General features: G+C 42.1%; 1 protein-coding gene across 1 annotated transcript in view; it reads left to right on the top strand.

The window, feature by feature from the left end:
* Positions 1-17,425, top strand: part of ERC1 (ELKS/RAB6-interacting/CAST family member 1) — a 549,219-nt gene extending 531,794 nt beyond the window's left edge. Inside the window, exon 20 of the mRNA XM_037064795.1 lies at positions 13,196-17,425. Coding sequence (XP_036920690.1) covers positions 13,196-13,333 — 138 coding nt within the window. The 3' untranslated portion in view covers positions 13,334-17,425. The remainder of the gene's footprint in view (positions 1-13,195) is intronic.
* Positions 17,426-18,381: the final 956 nt, after the last annotated feature.

The following is an 18,381-nucleotide window of genomic DNA, read 5'->3' as shown; positions in this document are numbered from 1 at the left end:
TTTCTTTGAACTTATTCCAGTTTGTCTCATTCTTCTGGTAATGAGGTGCCTGGAATGAAACACAGTTCCTAGGTGTGGCTTCACGGCAGCCATGTAATGGACCAGGAGTGGAAGGTTCTCTGAGGGATAGTGCCCAGGTCTGGCCAGCCGGGGGCCTTTGTCACCCTCAGAAAGGAGGCATTGCTTCTATGAAGACCAAGTATGTCTCGTATTCCTGGGCTTCAATAAGCAGCCCGGTGTGTTTCCTCCCTCATGCCTCATCAGTTTATTCTCCTTTTCCATTGGGAACAACCCTTTTTTCTGTCCTCTGATACCAGTTTCCACTTTTATTCTCCTCCTCCTTTTTGCCCAGCAGAAGGCAGTAGCACTTTAAGCCTTTCTGACTTACTGCTCAGTGTTTTGCATGGAGGACTCAGTCAGTAGTTTTTTATAGTTTTATTGAGATAGAGTTTATACACCATTACAATATACCCATTTAAAGTGTATTACTCAACAGGTTTAATATGTTTTCCGAATTACGCAACCATCACCATATGCAAGGGTGCAGCCAGGGGACCCCCAAAAGAAGAATTTGCAATGGGGTCCAGAACTCAGGGTGTCCAGGAAATATTAAAATATGGGATGTCTTCACCCCCACAAGTCTGAGCTGGGGGGATGGGATACATGGAGCAGGGCCATTGACTTATTTTGCTTAGCAACAGCTTTGCAGATAACCTCTAGCATGGTCATTTAACATATCTATAACCTTTAAGTGGTTTCATACATAGTTAAATAGCCATGGCCATACGTTGATCCAGGGAGAAGGAAGTGACTTTTGTTGCATCCACCAACCACGAGAACAAATGTCAGAGACTTTCAGGGTTTCAAAGATGTTACTTTATTGGCCAAGTTTAACCTGCGCAGGGGCGAACTCTCAAAGTGTCCGGAGACACGGTGCCCGCAGGGGCTGCAAACGAAAGTCGCGCCTAGCGCTTACAGCCAAGTCCTTATATAGGAGCAAGCAAGCAAGCATTACACAGAAGATGTGGTGGTTAGCTATTGGCTTACAGAGCCCACGCGCAGGAACAGGGTGGGGTCTGACTCAACTGAGAGGAAAGTTTTGAAACTAAACAGATGGCAATCAACTTACAGGATATTTGCTAGGGACCCAGGCTCCTTGGGGCTGAGACTATTTTTCTTGTTCCCAACAACTTCCACCCAAGATGTAACTGGGAGGCAACTCCCCTGCCCCCATTACAGCACCTGTGTAAGAGCTTGGAGATGATTGGCTCCGCACCATGGGGCCACGCCTGCCCAGACTCACTATGGCAGCCCAGTAAAGCTGGGAGGGTATGGAAGTGCTGGCAAGTGTAGCCGATTGTGGGAGTGTTACCGAACAAAGAGTCCAAGGGGGGGGCAATACTTGGCCCACCGAGGGATGCCAAAAACTGCTACAGAAAACAGGGGCCCCTCCCAATGACGATACACTAATATCTATAGGGCTCTTCTGTCCGCCGCCAATTGGAAAGACATCTCTCAATGCCAGAGATTTGTGAAAAGGAAACAAAATGTTTATTTAATGGTATTCAGGCCTAATGCCTTCCTTAAAATATTAAAGTCTTTAAGGGTATACACCTACACACACACACACACAGCGCTCCCTTCTCCCACTGTCCCAACTCCGGGTACCGTAAATCAGGAAAAGAGCACACGTCCGTTTTTCTCCCAGGCCGCTGGCACGTGAGCTGTGTCGCCTGCCTGTCCAGGCAGGATCTCCAAGTAATCCAAAGTCATGTGGCACCTTTCACCGGCAAGAGTTCTTTGTACCAAGTTCCAGTCAAAGTCTCTCCTGCTTTCCAGGCCACTCAGCCAAAGGGAGCAGGCCAAAGCTGCGTGGGCCTCTTCTACCAAAGCTGCACTCCACCAAAAGTGCGCGTTTTTCTTCTCCACCCGGCCGCAGGGATCTCCATTGTGGCAAAGCTGCGTGGTCTTCCCTTTCACCTGGCCAAAAAGGGGTCTTCACTCTGCTAAAGCCACATGCATCTCTCGCAGGCACTCTCTCAGAGAAGCAGCCCCCGTTTTCTAGCCTGGTTAGCCGCCACTCTGCTAAAGCCACATGGCTCTCAAGCAGGCCCTCTCTCTCAGAGAAGCAGCTCCCGTTCCAGCCTGGTTAGCTACTCCTCACTTCTCCCTGGCCCAAAACTTGGCCACAGCTCTTTAACATATCTATGAAACCAGTTAAAGGTTATAGATATGTTAAATGACCATTCCCGAGGTTAGCTGCAAAACTGTTGCTATGCAAAACAGCTCTCAATGGCCCTGCTCCATTCGTCCCTTCCCCCAACTGACACCTTGGGGGGGGGCGGGGTGAGGACATCTTAATATTTCCTCCAATATTCCTGTACACTTTGAGTTCTGGACACCATTCTAAATCTTTTCTGGGCCCCCCCTTGGCTGCACCCTGTATCAGGAGGAGTCAGAAATGGGGCTGCAGAGGAAGATTGGTGTGGGAATTTAAACCCAGACATGGCAGCCATTGAAGAAAGAACCACGTGCTTTTGGCCAGAATGGGGACTCCCGCAGCCATGAGAAGAATCACCACTCAGCTTTAGCAGAGAATCATCATGTGGCTTTCTATTTCTTTTCCCGAGATACGGTACCTTGGACTGGGCAAAGGAGGGGAAGAAGGACCGTGTGTGTTTGTGGGTGTTTTAAGGGACTTTGGGATTTTGATGAAGACATTAAGTCATTACTCTTAAGTCTGTATAACTTGAATAAATAATTCCTTTCCTTTTCATCAATCTCTAACATGGAGAGCTATAATTCTCTGGTGAAGGGAAAGGTGAACCTAGTACAGGGGAACCCCCTTCCTTGGCGGCCAATCAGGGAAAACCACAGGAGACCACATGTGCAGTAGCTTTACAACTACTTGTCACAGTAAAAGCCTGCCAAAACTAGCCAGGAAGGATCCGCCCTATAAGAATAGAGTCCCTCCAGTCCACAAGGTCAATCTCTGCTTGGAGTTCTCAGCCAAAAACTCTGGGTGTTCGGGTCAATTCTTTGTCCTAATCACCAAGAACCCGGTTACCTGTGTCCACCTGTAATAACCACAACTGATTTTCAAACATTTTCATCATTTCAAAAAGAAATCCGTACATAGCAGTCACTCCATATCACCCCATCCTACCCCAGCCCAAGTTGGCGCCTTAGGTTATTAGGGCAGTCTGGCACCTCTTACATTGGACATTTTATAAAAATAGAATCATACAATATGTAGTCTTTTGTGACTGGTTTATTTCACCTGATGTGTTCATGGTTCATGTTATAGCAGGTATAGTTTATATCAGATCTTCATTCCTTTTCACTGGCAAGTCAGTCGCTGCTTTTTGAGTGAGTATTGTATACATTTCTGTGTTCCTTCTCAACGTCTTAGAATACAAGAATTACACATTTAAAATGCATGAAGCTTTGAATATATTACATACCTTTATTTATATTTCTTTTTTTAAATATTTTATTTATTTATCTTTAGAGGGGAAGGGAAGGAGAGAGGAAGAGAAACATCAATGTATAACCCCTTCTCCTGCATCCCCTGCTGGGAACTGGCCCCTGCCAGGAACTGGCCTGCAACCCAAGCATGTGCCCTGACTGGGAATCGAACCGCGATCATCTGGCTCGCAGGCCCGCGCTCAATCCACTGAGCTACGCCAGCCAGGGCCCTTTATTTATATTTCTTATCATAAAACTGATGTTGCTTCTGGTATTAAGTAATATGGAAGTATACAGAGTAAAACTGGATGTCTTTCCATCCACTCAAACCAGCTACTCAATAGTGTTGTTTTTGCTTTTATACATATTTTTATACATAGGTCCATCCAAGCATAAAGCTTTCTCTTGCCTCTTTTTTGACACTATGTTTGTTAATATATTTTTGCTCTTATAAATTTCCTTAGTAAACATGCTTATGCATACATTCTTGAACTTCTTACTGGTATTTCTATAGAATATTCTTTTAAAAGTAGAATTATTTGATCAAAGGATACATACAATTAAATTTGGTTGGTAAGATCATATTGTGTGCCAGTCTACATTCCCATCAATAGAGGTATAAAGAGTACCCATTTCCCCTAATCCTTACCAATTCTGATTTTTAGCAGTCTTTGAAACTTTTGCCAATGTGATAAGGGAGAGAAAACCCTATCATGTTTAACTTGTATTTCTTCCATTTTTAATGAAATTGCACATTTTATGTGCTTATTATCCATTTGTATTTTTTCAATGAGTTTTTGTTTACTCTGACCATTTTTCTAGTAAGTTATTAAACTTATATTACCACTTATAATATATTGATATTAATCCTTTGTCATTTTGTTCTTTGTCTTATTTATCATGTTTCCTAAGCCATCACTTGTATTTTAATTTAAGTTATATCTCCTCTGTCTTCATAGAATCATTTTAAATTTCTGTACAGTCAAATTTGCCCTTTATTTTCCTTTTATGGCTTTCTTTAAACACATTACCATCTGGTATTTTGCTATAACAAAATACCATAGCTTTTCTTTGGTATTTTAAGAACGCTATAAAAGGTATAACAAAATACCTTTTATAGCTTTCTTTAAACACATTACCCTCTGCTATAACAAAATACCATAAACTATGTGGCTTATCAAAAACAGAAATTTATTTCTCACCATTCTGGAGTCTGGCAGTCCGAGATCATGATGCCAGCATGGTCAGGTTCTGGTGAGGACCTTCTGCTACCTCACAGACTGCCTTCTTCTCCTTGGATCCTCAGATGGGGGAAAGAGCTCCAGCCAGCTCTCTGAACTCTTCTTATAAGGGCACTGTTCTCATTCATGCAAGTTTTACTCTCATGACCAAATTATCTCCCAAAGGCCCCACCCCAAAATACCATCACACTGAGATTAGGATTTTAACATACATATTGGGAGAGAAGGGACACAAACATTAAGTCTATTGGAAAATATAAAATAAAAAGCATTTACCAGTCTTCCAGCCCAAGATTATTTTAAAATGCTCCTAAATTTGCTTCTATACTTTCATGATACAATTTTTACTGAGATATAATTAACATAATATCATATTAGTTTCAGGTGTGCAAAATAATGATTTGATATTTGTATATATTCAAAGTGATCACCACCATAAGTCAAATTACCATCCATCACCACCCATGGTTACTTGTTCTTTTTTGTGATAAGAACTTTTAAGATCTAATCTCTTAGCATATTTCAGATATTCGGTACAGTATTATTAACTGTAGTCACCATGCTGTATATATTACATCTCCAGGGCTCACTTCTTTTATAACTGGGAATTGTACCTTTTGACTCCCTTTACCCTTTTTCCCCACCCAGTCACCCCTCACCTTTGGCTGTTCTGCCTATGATTTTAGTTTGTTTTGTCATTGTTGCTTTCTGTAGGTTCCACATATAAGTGAGATCATAATCGTATTTACCTATCTCTGTGTAGCTTATTTCATTTAGCATAATACCCTTAAGTTTTATGTGTATTGTTGCAGATGGCAGAATTTCCTACTTTTTTCAGCTTAAATATTTCATTCTGTGTTTGTGTATGTGTGTGTGTGTTTACATTTTCTTTTTTTTAATATATTTCATTGATTATGCCATTACAGTTGTCCTATTCCTCCCCTTCATTCCCCTCCACCCTGCACACCCCCTCCCCCACCATCTCCCCCCTTAGTTTATGTCCATGTGTCACAAGTTCTTTATATTCTACATTTCCCATACTATTCTTGGCCTCCCCCCTGTCTATTTTCTATCCACTGTCTATGCTACTTATTCTCTGTACCTCTTCCCCCTTCTCCTCCTCCCACTCCCCTGTTGCTAACCCCCCATGATCTTCATTTCTTTGGTTCCGCTCCTGATCTAGATGTCCTCTTAGTTTGCTTTTGTTTTAGGTGTGGTTGTTAATAACTGAGTTTGCTGTCCTTTCACTGTTCATATTCTTTATCTTCTTTTTCTTATATAAGTCCCTTTAGCATTTCATACAATAAGGGCTTGGTGATGATGAACTCCTTGAAGTTGACCTTATCTGAGAAGCACTTTATCTGCCCTTCCATTCTAAATGAAAGCTTTGCTGGATAGAGCAGTCTTGGATGTAGGTCTTTGGATTTCATGACTTGGAATACTTCTTTCCAGCCCCTTCTTGCCTGTAAGGTCTCTTTTGAGAAATCAGCTGACAGTCTGATGGGTACTCCTTTGTAGGTGACTGTCCCCTTATCTCTTGCTGCTTCTAGGATTCTCTCCTTCATTTTAATCTTGGCTAATGTAATTATGATGTACCTTGGTGTGTTCCTTCTTGGGTCCAACCTCTTTGGGACTCTCTGAGCTTCCTGGATTTCCTGGAAGTCTATTTCCTTTGCCAGACTGGGGAAGTTCTCCTTTATTATTTGTTCAAATAAGTTTTCCACTCATGGCTGTTTCTTTTTCCCTTCTGGTACCCCTATAATTCGAATGCTGGAACATGTAAAGTTGTCCTGCAGGTTCCTAAGCCTCTCCTCATTTTTTCTAATTCTTGTTTCTTCATATTTTTCTGTTTGGTCATTTTTTTCGTCTTTCTGGTCCACTCCATTGATTTTAGTCCCAGTTTCCTTTCTACCACTATTGGTTTCCTGTGCATTTCCCTTCATTTCAATTAGTTTAGCCTTCATTTGTTCCTCTAATTTGTGACTAAAATCAACCAGTTCTGTGAGCATCCTGATCACCAGTGTTTTGAACTGTGCATCTGAAAGTTGGCTATCTTTTGGTTGCTTAGAATTATAGGCTCTGGGGCTTTGAGCTGTTCTTGAGCCATAATGTTTTGGTCTGTTCATGCCTGTTATGTATGAGGGGGTGGAGCCTTAGGTGTTCACGAGGGTAGGGGCTACCCAGTCGCTGGGTTGTGATGCTGTATATGGGGGTGGGGTCAGAGAGGGGCAGTGGTGTTTGTTCTGCTCTCTCTTGGATTTCAGTCCCCTCTGCTTCTTCCCACAAGCAAACCTGGCCCCCCTAATGCCGGCTCCTGGGTGTATGGGCCTGTGCACCCTCCAGGACCCTGTGGGTCTCTCCAGCAAACTCTTTGTGAGCCTGGGAGCCTCTCCCAGCACCTCAACCCCAAAAGTCTTTCCAATTGGTGCTTTCAGGCTCTAATTCCCATCGCCGGGACCTTTGCCTGAGTGGTCTGTCTCACTGCTCACTCCTTCGCTTGGTTTATCTGCATGCCAATGTGTGACCATGGTCAGCCAGCCACCTTGCACCCTCACTGGGTTCGTCAGTTGCCATCCCACACCTGGGATCCACCAACCGCCGCCTGCGCTCCTGCACGCCTGGGTCGGTCCAGCCAATCTTTCTTGCCCAGCCCCACTCCACCGTTGACTCCACCCCTCTTGCTGGTCTGGCTGAATGGTTTGTTGTTGTGCAACTTCCTTACAGTTCAATTTTCTGTGTTTTGGCTGCATTTTTGTTACTTAAACTTTGTTGTCTTTAAACTTGGTTGTGTGAGGAGGCACAGTGTTTCCACCTGCGCCTCCATCTTGGCTGGAAGTGATCTACATTTTCTTTAGCCATTCATCCATCAGTGGACGCTTAGTTTGCCTCTATCCCTTGGCTATTGTAACTAATGCTGCCATAAGCATGGGCGTGCATATATCTTTTTCAGTTAGTGTTTTCATTTTATTTAGATAAATATCCAGAAGTAGAATTGATGGATCATATTGTAGTTCTATTTTTAACTTTTTGAGGAACCTCTATACTGTTTTCCATAGATGCTGCATCCATTCACATTCCTACCAACAGTACATGAGTGCTCCCTTTTCTCCACATCTTCAGTAACATTTATTATTTCTTGTCTTTTTGATGATAGCCATTCTAACAGGTGTGAGGTGATGTCTTATTGTGGTTTTGATTTGTGTTTCTCCGATGATTAGGGATGGTGAGACCTTTCTCATTTACCTACTGGCCATCTTTGGGTTTTCTTCAGAATATGTCTATTCAATACCCCGGCTAGTATTGCTGAGTGGATTGAGTGCCAGCCTGCAAACCAAAGGGTCTCTGGTTCTATTCCTACTCAGGGCACATACCTGGATTGCAGGCCAGGTCTTCAGTTTGGGGTATGTGAGAGGTAACCACACACTGATGTTTCTCTCCTGCTTATGTTTTCTCTCTCTTACTGCTTACGTTTTCTTCTAGAAGTTTTTAGATTTCAGGTGTTACATTCAAGTCTTTAACTCATTTTGAGTTAATATTTGTGTATGGTGTTAGATAGTGGTCCAGTCTCATTCTTTTGCATGTGGCTGTCCAGTTTTCCTAACACCCTTTATTGAAGAGATAGACTATCCCTTCCCTACTACATATTCTTGACTTCTTTGTCATAAATTAATTGATCATATATGTGTGCGCTTGTTTCTGGGCTCTTTTCTAGTTCATTGATCTATGTGCCCACTTTTATGCCAGCACCATACATTATAATTACTATAGCTTTATAATGTAGTTTGAAATCAGGGAGCAGGTACCTCCAGCTTTGTTTCTTTTTCTCTGAGATTACTTTGATTATTTGAGATCTTTTATAGTTTCATATAAATTTTAGGATTGTTCTATTTCTGTGAAAAATGCCATTGGAATTTTGGTAGGGATTGCATTAAATCTTCAGATTGCTCTGGGTAGTATGGACATTTTATTAATTTTCATTATTTTCATCTGTGAGCATGGAATCTTTTCATTTACTCATGTCTTCAACTTCTTTCAGCAACATCTTAGAGTTTTTAGTGTACAGGTCTTTCACCTCATTGGCTGAATTTATTCCTAGATACTTTATTCCTTTTGATAGAATTATAAATGAGATTGCTTTCTCTTTCTGAATTCTTTATTTGTTTATAGAAACAACAGATTTCCATATATCGATTTTGTTCAATAGTTTTAACAGTTTTTTGGTTGAGTCTTTAGGGTTTTCTATATATAATATTTCATCTACAAAGATTGTCAGTTTTACTTCTCTTTCTATTTGGATGCCTTTTTATTTCTTTTTCTTGTCTAATTGCTCTGGCTAGGACCTCTAATGCTGTGTTGAAATGGCAAAGTGGCATCATTATCTTGTTCCTGATCTTAAAGGAAAGCTTTCTTTTCAGCTTTTCACCATTGAGTATGATCCTAGTTTTAGGAATGTCATGTATGGCCTTTATTATGTTGGGGTACATTCTCTCTGGTGTACATTTGAATTTGGTCAAATGCTTTTTCTGCATTTATTGAGATGATCATATGTTTTTATCCTTCACTTTTCTAATGTGGCGTATCACATGTATTGATTTACAAATGTTAAACTACCCTTGCATCACTGAAATAAATCCCACTTGATCATGGTATATGATTTTTTAAATGAATTGTTGAATTGGTTTATTCATATTTTGTTGAAGGGTCTTTGCATTAGTGTTTATTGTGGATATTAGCCTTCAGTTTTCTTTTTGTATGGTGTCCTTATTTATTTTTGGTATCAGGGTAATGCTGGCCTTATAAGATGAGTTTGGAAGTTTACGCTCCACTTCTATTTTTTGGAAGAGTTTGAGAAGGATTAATATTAATCCTTTAAATGTGGGGTAGGATTCACCTGTGAAGTCATCTATCTAGTCCTGGAGTATTGTTTGTTGGGAGGTGGTTGATTACTAATTCATTCTCCTTAGTAGTGTTCAGTTTGTTCAGATTTTCTATTTCTTCATGATGCAGTCTTGGTATGTTTTATGTTTCTAGGAATTTACCCATTTCTTCTAGGTAATTGATTTCTAGTTTCATACCATTGTGGTCAGAATAGATGCTTGATGAGATTTTAGTCTTCTTAAATTTATTAACACTTGTTTATGGTATGATGTATGACCTTTCCTGGAGAACATTCCATGTGCACTTGAGAAGAATGTGTATTCATACTGTAATTTTTAAATTTGGATCTTCAGCCTGTTTGAAGTTGATGTGTATGCATGAATGAGCAGGACTCTAACTGCAGCTATGCCCAGACAACCTAAAATAGTCATGGATTATTTCTAATGCCTCCTGATTATATTCTAAGTCCCACTGATCAAATTTTATCAATAGAATACTTATAAGTAATATACTTTTATACTGTGTTTTATAATCTGGTAGAGCAATTCCCATGTCATTTTTATTTCTTTGAAATATTTTTGACTCTTCATATTTACACTTCCGGATAAATTTTAGAATCAGTTGCAAAGTTCTAGAAAGAGTCTTTGGGAATTGATTTGGAAATGTATCTATAGTATACTTTTAGGTAAAAATAAAAACAGTGTATAATATCATTGCCATTTTGTTTCCAAAATTAGATGTGTGTATAATAAAAGTCTCAAAATATATATGACAAAATATATAGCAGTGATTACCTCCTGATGCTAATGTTGTGATTTTTTTTCTTGGTGCTTTTCTTATCCAAACTTTCTACAATGCATATGTACTACTTTTTAAATTCAAAAAAACCTGGAAAGTGTTATTAAAATAAAATGTATTTATTAGTAACTTCTTGTTTACCTACTCAACATAACAGAATCCAAATAGAATTTTTAAATATTTAGTGGGAAATAAATATGCAACTTGTACAGAGTCAAGTACAGATACCTGGCTCCGAATATAAACCAAAGTTGTTCAGAATATTCTTGAGAATAATCTGAAGCAGTACAACCTGACATCGTCCTTACTCACTTTGAGTGGTTGACTTCAGTGCCATTGACGAGCCTTGAGACTTGTAGTCCTTTCACATAGCAGTATTTCTGGATTATATTTCTGGATTGTATTCTGTGCACCTGGCCTTCTTGGTTTCCCCATTTCAGAGATTTATATTTATATGACACAGCCAGGCCTTGTTATGCACCAAGACTTAGTGTGGTCTAAAGCCAGCCCTTGCATGTCAACATGTAGCAGAAAGAAGATTTCTGAATCTGTTCCCAGCTCTTTGATATGTTTGAAGAAGTGGCATGTTAATTCTTGGCTCAGAGCATCTAGATTCTATCAACACTAGTTAGAACTTGGTTCTGTTTGCTTTTTAATCTACATGGACTTTTGGGGTAATCTTACTGATTTAGTAAAAACACAATAATGATGATTACAACAACATCTAACATTTATCAAGCATTTTCTATGTATCAGACATTATACTGTACCTTATAAGAATATCTAATTAGCCCTGGCTGGTGTAGCTCAGTGGATTCACCACGAGCCTTCGAACCAAAGAATCGAGGTTCGATTCCCAGTCAGGGCACATACCTAGGTTGCAGGCCAGTTCCCAGCAGGGGATGCATGAGAAGCAACCGTACATTGATATTTCTCTCCCTCTCTCCTTCCCTTCCCCTCTAAAGATAGATAGATAGATAGATAGATAGATAGATAGATAGATAGACGGAAAGAAAGAAAGAAAGAAAGAAAGAAAGAAAGAAAGAAAGAAAGAAAGAAAATCTCATTAAATCTTGACAACAACCCTGTAAATGTTATTGCCCCATTTTATGAATGAGGAAACTGAGGCTCAGAGAGGTCCACGTCATACAAACTAACAAATGGCAGAGCTGACATTGAAACCCAGGCAGCCTAACTCTCTGGAGCTTGTGTTCCTAACTACACTTTAAACTCAATTTTTAATTTTCCTCCTTCCCTAAAACCTGCTCTTCTTCTCATTTTCAGTCTTATTTGTCTAATATTCCAAGCTAGAACTGTCAAAATTATTTTCCATTCTCTATCACTTTTAACTCCTCCTCTTATCAGTCCTACCTTTGGGAAGTCTTACATTCATCAGCTCCTCTCCTCTCCGAACCCCTACCTTCGTTTTAACCCTCCTTAACTCTCACCTGGGCTTGTAACAGTTACCCCCCTTGACTATTCTTTTTCCACTCAGTCTAACATGTTTTTATCTTTATAGCTATCTTCTAAGAAAATGAAGCTGATTGTGTCTCTGTACTGTTCAAAACCTCTTGCACTTCCTCTTGTTGTTGTTGTAGTTGTTGCCTTAACCAAATTAAATCTGAATCCTTAGCTTTACACCCACAGTTGGGCCCCAATCATGTCTCTTCAGCCTCATTACCTCTCATTCCCCACCCACTCCCCCTACCTTGTGTTCACACTATATTGTCTGTCTCAGTCCTCCCAAAACCTGTGCCAAGCCCTTTATAGCTCTGCATCTGCACTTGTTTCATCTGCTGAAAGCCTCTTCTGTCTTTGATTTCGCAAACAAACTCCTATTCAGCTCTCAAGATCCAAATCATATGTCGCCTTTAGTAACATCTTGGATTCCTCCAGGATGAAAGCATCATTCTTACGTCTTCCCTGTAGCATATGTCCATGCCCAGTTATGGTCCTTACCATACCGGGTTGTAGTTATCTGGTTATATGTTTGTCTTTTTTATTAAAAGGATCTTACTAAATGGATCTTGAGGACAAGAACCAAATCCTGGCTCTTAGTAAATGTTGGTTTAATACTTGAAGGAATATCTAAGAGGGTATTTAGAACAATAGGAAGGTAGAAATATACTTAACCCTAAACAAAGACTACCTCATGTCTAAATTAACAGGCCTAAGGTAGGGTAGTTTAATGCACTGAATAAAAGTGGTACATGGAAATAGGAGAAGTCTTTTAAATCATAAGTTTCCTTTGGTCATGGACCATTATGTAAGATTAAGGTCCTATCTGGGATCATCCATGCACCTGTGTGATATTCAGGCACAGTGGAGAGAACACTTGGATTCTCACTCACAAGTTAACACATTCATTATCTCACATAGTTCCTTTTTTCTTCATGAGAACACTTATGCTATACTCTGTTGGCACATTTCAGTTTTACACTGCGGTATAATCTGCTATTGTCACCATGTTTAACCTTCGATCCTCAGACCATACTCATCTTGTATCTGAAAGTCTGTGCCCTTTTAGCAGCCTCTTCCCACCTCCCCCACTCCCCAGCCCCCTGGCCACTACTGTTGTACTCTCTGATTTTATGAGTTCCACTTTTTCTTTGTTTTCAGACTTCACATTTAAGTGCTACCTTGCAGTACTTGCCTTTCTCTGCCTGGCCTATATCATTCAGCATAATGTCCTCCAGGTTCATCCCTGCTGTTGCAAATGTCATTTCTTTACTGGTAAATGATAATTCTTAACTCAGTGCAAATAGGATTGTTTTATTTTATCTTAAATCCATCTTTCCTCTCCCTTTCAGCTTCAAAAGGAGTTGGAGAAAGTTGAGCGGGACAATGCAGAGCTGCAGGAGTTTGCCAATGCCATCCTTCAGCAAATAGCAGATCACTGCCCCGACATCCTGGAGCAAGTGGTCAATGCATTAGAAGAGTCATCCTGACTCTGCTTCACAGAGCTTGGCAAGCCCAGCAGCCCGATACAGTGCACCCAGGAGCCAAGAAAAGATAACTGCAAGGAACAGGCACCCCGCAAACACCCGAACTCTGTCCTGCCTTGGTTAGTACTTCAGCACCTTCCCACAAGTCCGTCATCTCACTCTGCCTTTCTACTTGGGGTGTTTTCTCTCCACTTATTTTTTTGATGTCCTGGGTGGGTAAGTGACCAGGTCTCCATGAAGAACTGCCATCTAGTCATGAACAGTGAAGAACTCTGGAAGCTGGTGGCTCTGCCCTCACAGAGGAACATGGAGTAGGGAGGGAGCCTCTTACCTTCTGTCCATGACCTGAGAACTAAATCTAGAATCTGCTTGAAGTTCAACATCCTGAGAGAAGAGAGCTGTGTCCTAATATCACAATAGGTGCTTTTCTCCTAAAAAGGTATAAAAACATCAAAGATATTGTTAGAAAAAGAGAGAATGGGGACAAAGAGAAAACCAACTCTTCTTTTTATAGTCTCTGTGTTTACTTTCTATCTGTAATGTCTTGAGCTGCAAGCAGGCCTCCCTGTGGCCCCATGAGCACTAATGCCCCGGCCTTCCCATCTCATTTACAGCCAGTTAGCAAGAGGACGGTGCAGGCAGTTCTCCCTCTGGTTCCTCTCATGTAAGACCTATGGCTTTTTACTTAGTTTGCCAGATGGTGCAGAGGAGAGGGGTTTACATGAGGACCATCATCCCCAGCTCTGCATCCATAGATGAGCATTCCTCAGGATCAGGCTGGTTTCTCCTGAACATCTTTCTCATCAGGTCCCTGAGCCCCCCCAAAATGCTTCTGCCTTCCCACCGCCGTGCCCCAAGCTCTTGCAGCCCAGCACTCACTGAACTTTGTGACCCACCTTCCACCCTTACAGCCTTACTCATGATTCGCACTTGTAGAACTTTGGCCTCGTGCATTGCCCGGAGCCTCCTTCTGGCACAAATGAATGTTTCTCATCTCCCATGCTTTCCTTCCTCCATTCTTTCATTCAAAGAATATTTATGAAATGCCTACTGTTAGGCAATCATCCTTGAAAAACAGTGAGGGAGAGGTGTAAAGGATTCAATGAGATATACCTGCCTAAGTCAAAGTGGTAAAAGGCACACCATTCCCCACCTCCATCTTAAGAGAGGTATCTTTTTCCAGAAAAGTTTTTCACAAACAGCATTTCTCATTTCTCACTCTAAAGGAGTGATGAATTTGGGGTTGAGGGCTGAGCCACTTACTTGCCTGCAGGATCCCATTTGGTATTGCAGGATTTTTGTTTATGTTGTCACCCTCAAAGATTGTGCTGTGCAGGGGTCTGTGGTAGTGGGTAGTGTTTTCTTAACACATTTGTGCGCTCCTCCTGGCACTTGGCCAGCTCCATGTCACAAATCAGAAAATTGACCCCAAAGTTGCAAATCCACTTGAGGTATTGGCATCTTAAAGGGTGGTTTTCCCAAGCATGGACAGCGGCACTCGTAAATAATCAGGCACCAAGAAATAGACCACTTAACCAACTCTAGGCCTTTGACCACCTCTGTGGCCAGACGCCCACATCTTATAATAAGAGTTGCTGGGCTAAATGTCTTTGTCTTGCATTTTCTCCTTTGCCCTTTCCCAGTCACTCACCCACCCAAAGAATCTGATGCTGCCTGTAAAGTCATCACAGCCATCAGTTCAGTATCTTCCCACCAACAAACCTTGACTGTCTCATTAACTTACATGGTCACATCTCCCACTGTCCTGACTCCCTATTCTAAAACACTCTTTTCCTGTGTGGAGCTGTAGAGTGTACCTTATTGAAGGTTTAAGTGGACTCTGCTCATAAACTTCTTAACGATATACTTCCTGATACCAAGCCTGGCCAGAGTTGGGGTGCAGAGGTTAGATATTAAATGGTGGTCAATTACCTCAATTCCATTTATTTATTGCACTGCCCATAAATCATGTAGATAGCCCCTAGTATTTTATGGCTAGAGTATTAGAATCTCACTTTAAATACCATAATGCAAAGAACTGAAGTAGGCTAGCACCCTTCACAGGACTGCCCCATAGCAGAGAGAGCAGAGGAGGCCACACTCAGAGAACTGGCCTGGCCTGGTGCCGACTCCTGTGGTCTGGCTGGTCTGGCAAGGAGGGCATCAGTCTGGTCTTTCCCTGGGTCCTGCTGATCCTGCCTTTACTATCAAATACAACCCCTGCCACTCTTGCCCACGTGTTGCATGACTCTCACTGCACCGTCTTCCCTTCCCTTCTAATTTCAGCCCTTCCCATTGCTCTCCCTCTAAACCGTTATGGGAGTTCTCTAGACAAGTGCTGCTGAGAAGAAAAATTTCTGGTCTCTATGAACCATAGCAGGGAATCTCATTCATCCTTCCTGGTATGTGGGGACTGCCCAGTCCTTGATGAAAATAGGCTCTGGCTAAAGCTTAATGGTGAATATGACCTGTACCTATAAGGGCAAACTCAATACAGTTTTGAACATTTAGAGTATCTTATTGAGTTTAGCTCATTCACTGAGCTGGCATTTACTAAATGCACAATTCCTGTCATATAAGGACCTGTCATTTCATGACCTTCTTGTGCTATTCAAAGTTTCACAAGGGCACTCAACTACTACCAAAGGTCTGTAGCCTTGAAAACCCACTGCAGGTTGCCAATGAAGTTCACTAACCTCATCCATTCCATTGGCAAATCTAGTTTCCCCTTAACATCTGTGCTCCACATGAAGATCATCCTAAAGGGGACAAGAAGAGTGGATGGAATCCAACCTGGAGTTCATGAGTGAAGAAATACAATGTGACTTTCATCTTTGCATATACCTCTACCCCAGGTGCTCACTGAATTCTTGGTGAAGTATCTGAATTGAGGTTTATAAGGACGTTGGATACCATTTGAAATAGAAAAGACTTTAAATAGTCTTTAATGCAGTAAGAAGTTTGAGTGGGAATCCCAAAATTCATCTCAATTCTAACCTTTGACTTTGTGCATTGCAACCTAAAGAATATCTAAGTCCTTTTCTCTTTTTCTTACACTTGAGCTTCAAAAATACAAATAAGGCAGACTGGACCCAAGACCACCTTCAGTGTCAGTAGTGACAGTGTGACTTGGCACTTTTTGTCAATGAAAGTATTTGGTTTTCCATGAAGAGCTCATTGGCTCACCCGTCCTCAGAGTGAGAGAGAGAAAAGGAAGAAATGTCACCATGGAGTTTCAGTCAACTGGGAAGCAAGCCTTTCCCCTGCCAATGGCTAGGACTAGCATTTGGATTTACTGCTAGAGAGTCCCGCCAACCCCAGGACCATCCCACCCTCCTGTTTGACCCCATTAACTTAAGCAGAGGCCTACTGGCTGCCCTCAGGGTCTTTGAGGAGAGAGCAAATCAAGGAATATGTTACTGCATAGAGTGTGACCCTCACATGACACTAAGTTTTGGTGTGCCCTGTGTCAGCAATATCAGTGACTTTCATGCCTGCCTCCCCAGTTTCATCTTCCTACCTGCAAAGGTTCAGAACTGTGGGGAAGGAGATGAGAAGAGGATTCAGGCAGCCTGCCACCCTTGGCAGAACCTGCAAGGCCACCCATCCATCCATCACTGCCAGTCCCTGGGTTTCTCAGGACAGTGACGTGAACCATTTAGAGAAATGTTTTAAAAGAATCTGGAGTTTTCCACCAGGTGAACCAAGGGAATACTTGGGCAAGAAAAAAACATACATTACAAGGAAATCCTTCTGAACAAAATGGCTGTTCTTATTCTTTTAAAGCAAAAACGATTTCCAGACTTTTTAATGTTAAAACTGTAACCAAGTGTCTCCTGGTTTTTCCCTAATGTATTAGTGAGTGCTGTGACCCTGATGTAGGTGTTTCTTCTCCTGACTCTGTTGGAGGGGAGGTGGTTTTAGGGACTGACTGGGGGATGGGCTTTGTCCCACCCCACCTCCTCTTCTGTTTCTCTGCTTGTCAATATTGTCTGTTTGGTTCTGAGGGTTTGGGCAGTTACATTGTGTCCATTGTTGAGATTATTAAGATATTAAAAAGTAGTTGTACAACTGAAAAATTAAAGAACTGTGTTTTAAACAATGCAAACCAATATCATGTTAAAGGAATTCAAGCTATGGGGCAGCCAAATTCTTCCCCTCCTCCCGAGTTGGCTCAGGTGGCTGCTGGGCTGGCTGCTTGGGAAGCACAAGGACCGCAGTCCAGGTAGGTGACCTCCTGGCTGGACAACAGCTGCTGAGGGAAGGAATGGGAGTCTGGGGCTCAGAGTTCCAGCTGTGCCAGCGTTTTCCTATACATCCTCAGGCCCTCTGGGTACAGGTTTCAGTTTGTGACCCCATAACCACTGTCACCCCCACATTGGCCCAAGCTCAGTGTGTCTAATACTGTGTGGTGACCAAGGCTTGACCCTGAAGCCCCACACCTGGCAGCAGCCCTGTACAGGCCACAGAACCTCCTTCTTGCCCACTTGGTGCTATATAATCCAGTGACCATCCAGTACAGGCTGAGCACTGGCCAGCCCAGGGGCTGCAGTCCCAGAGAATGAATTGTACTTGGATCTCAATTACTTCCGGCTTCAGTCCAAGATTCTTTCCTTTTAAAATTTTTTGAGACCCAAGATCTCCTGGGCCAGGCCGTCCATCTTGGTCCCTGAGATGTCATGTTCAGGAAAGGAAGTGGACCTTGCCGAAGCCAGAGCAAGCCCTCTCAGCCCAGCCCTTGTGTCCACACCACACCAGTATTGCATTGCCCTCCAGTGCAGCTAGGCCCATCAGGGGTGGCACGCCACCCATTCTGGCCTGCCTGCCGCATGCAGGACTAGCCCCAGAACCTGCCCACACACCCAGATGTCCTAGATGGAGACTTGGCATCTCCCTGGGTTCCCACCCCTCCGCTGCAGAAGAAAAGTGCTGCACTTTAGCTAGGAGCTGGGGGCACTGGCCACTGACTCCTTATAGCTTGAGTTCTTTCAGCAACAGTAGCAGCTGCAATGGTGGTGTCTGTGATGCAAATGCACCCACTGCCTTCCCAT

This window comes from Sturnira hondurensis, unplaced genomic scaffold, assembly GCF_014824575.4.
Source record: "Sturnira hondurensis isolate 20B ecotype Veracruz unplaced genomic scaffold, ASM1482457v3 Scaffold0015509, whole genome shotgun sequence".
Lineage (NCBI taxonomy): Eukaryota > Metazoa > Chordata > Mammalia > Chiroptera > Phyllostomidae > Sturnira > Sturnira hondurensis.
The sequence above is the reverse complement of the archived record's forward strand: the minus strand, read 5'-3'. Positions and strand labels throughout refer to the sequence as shown.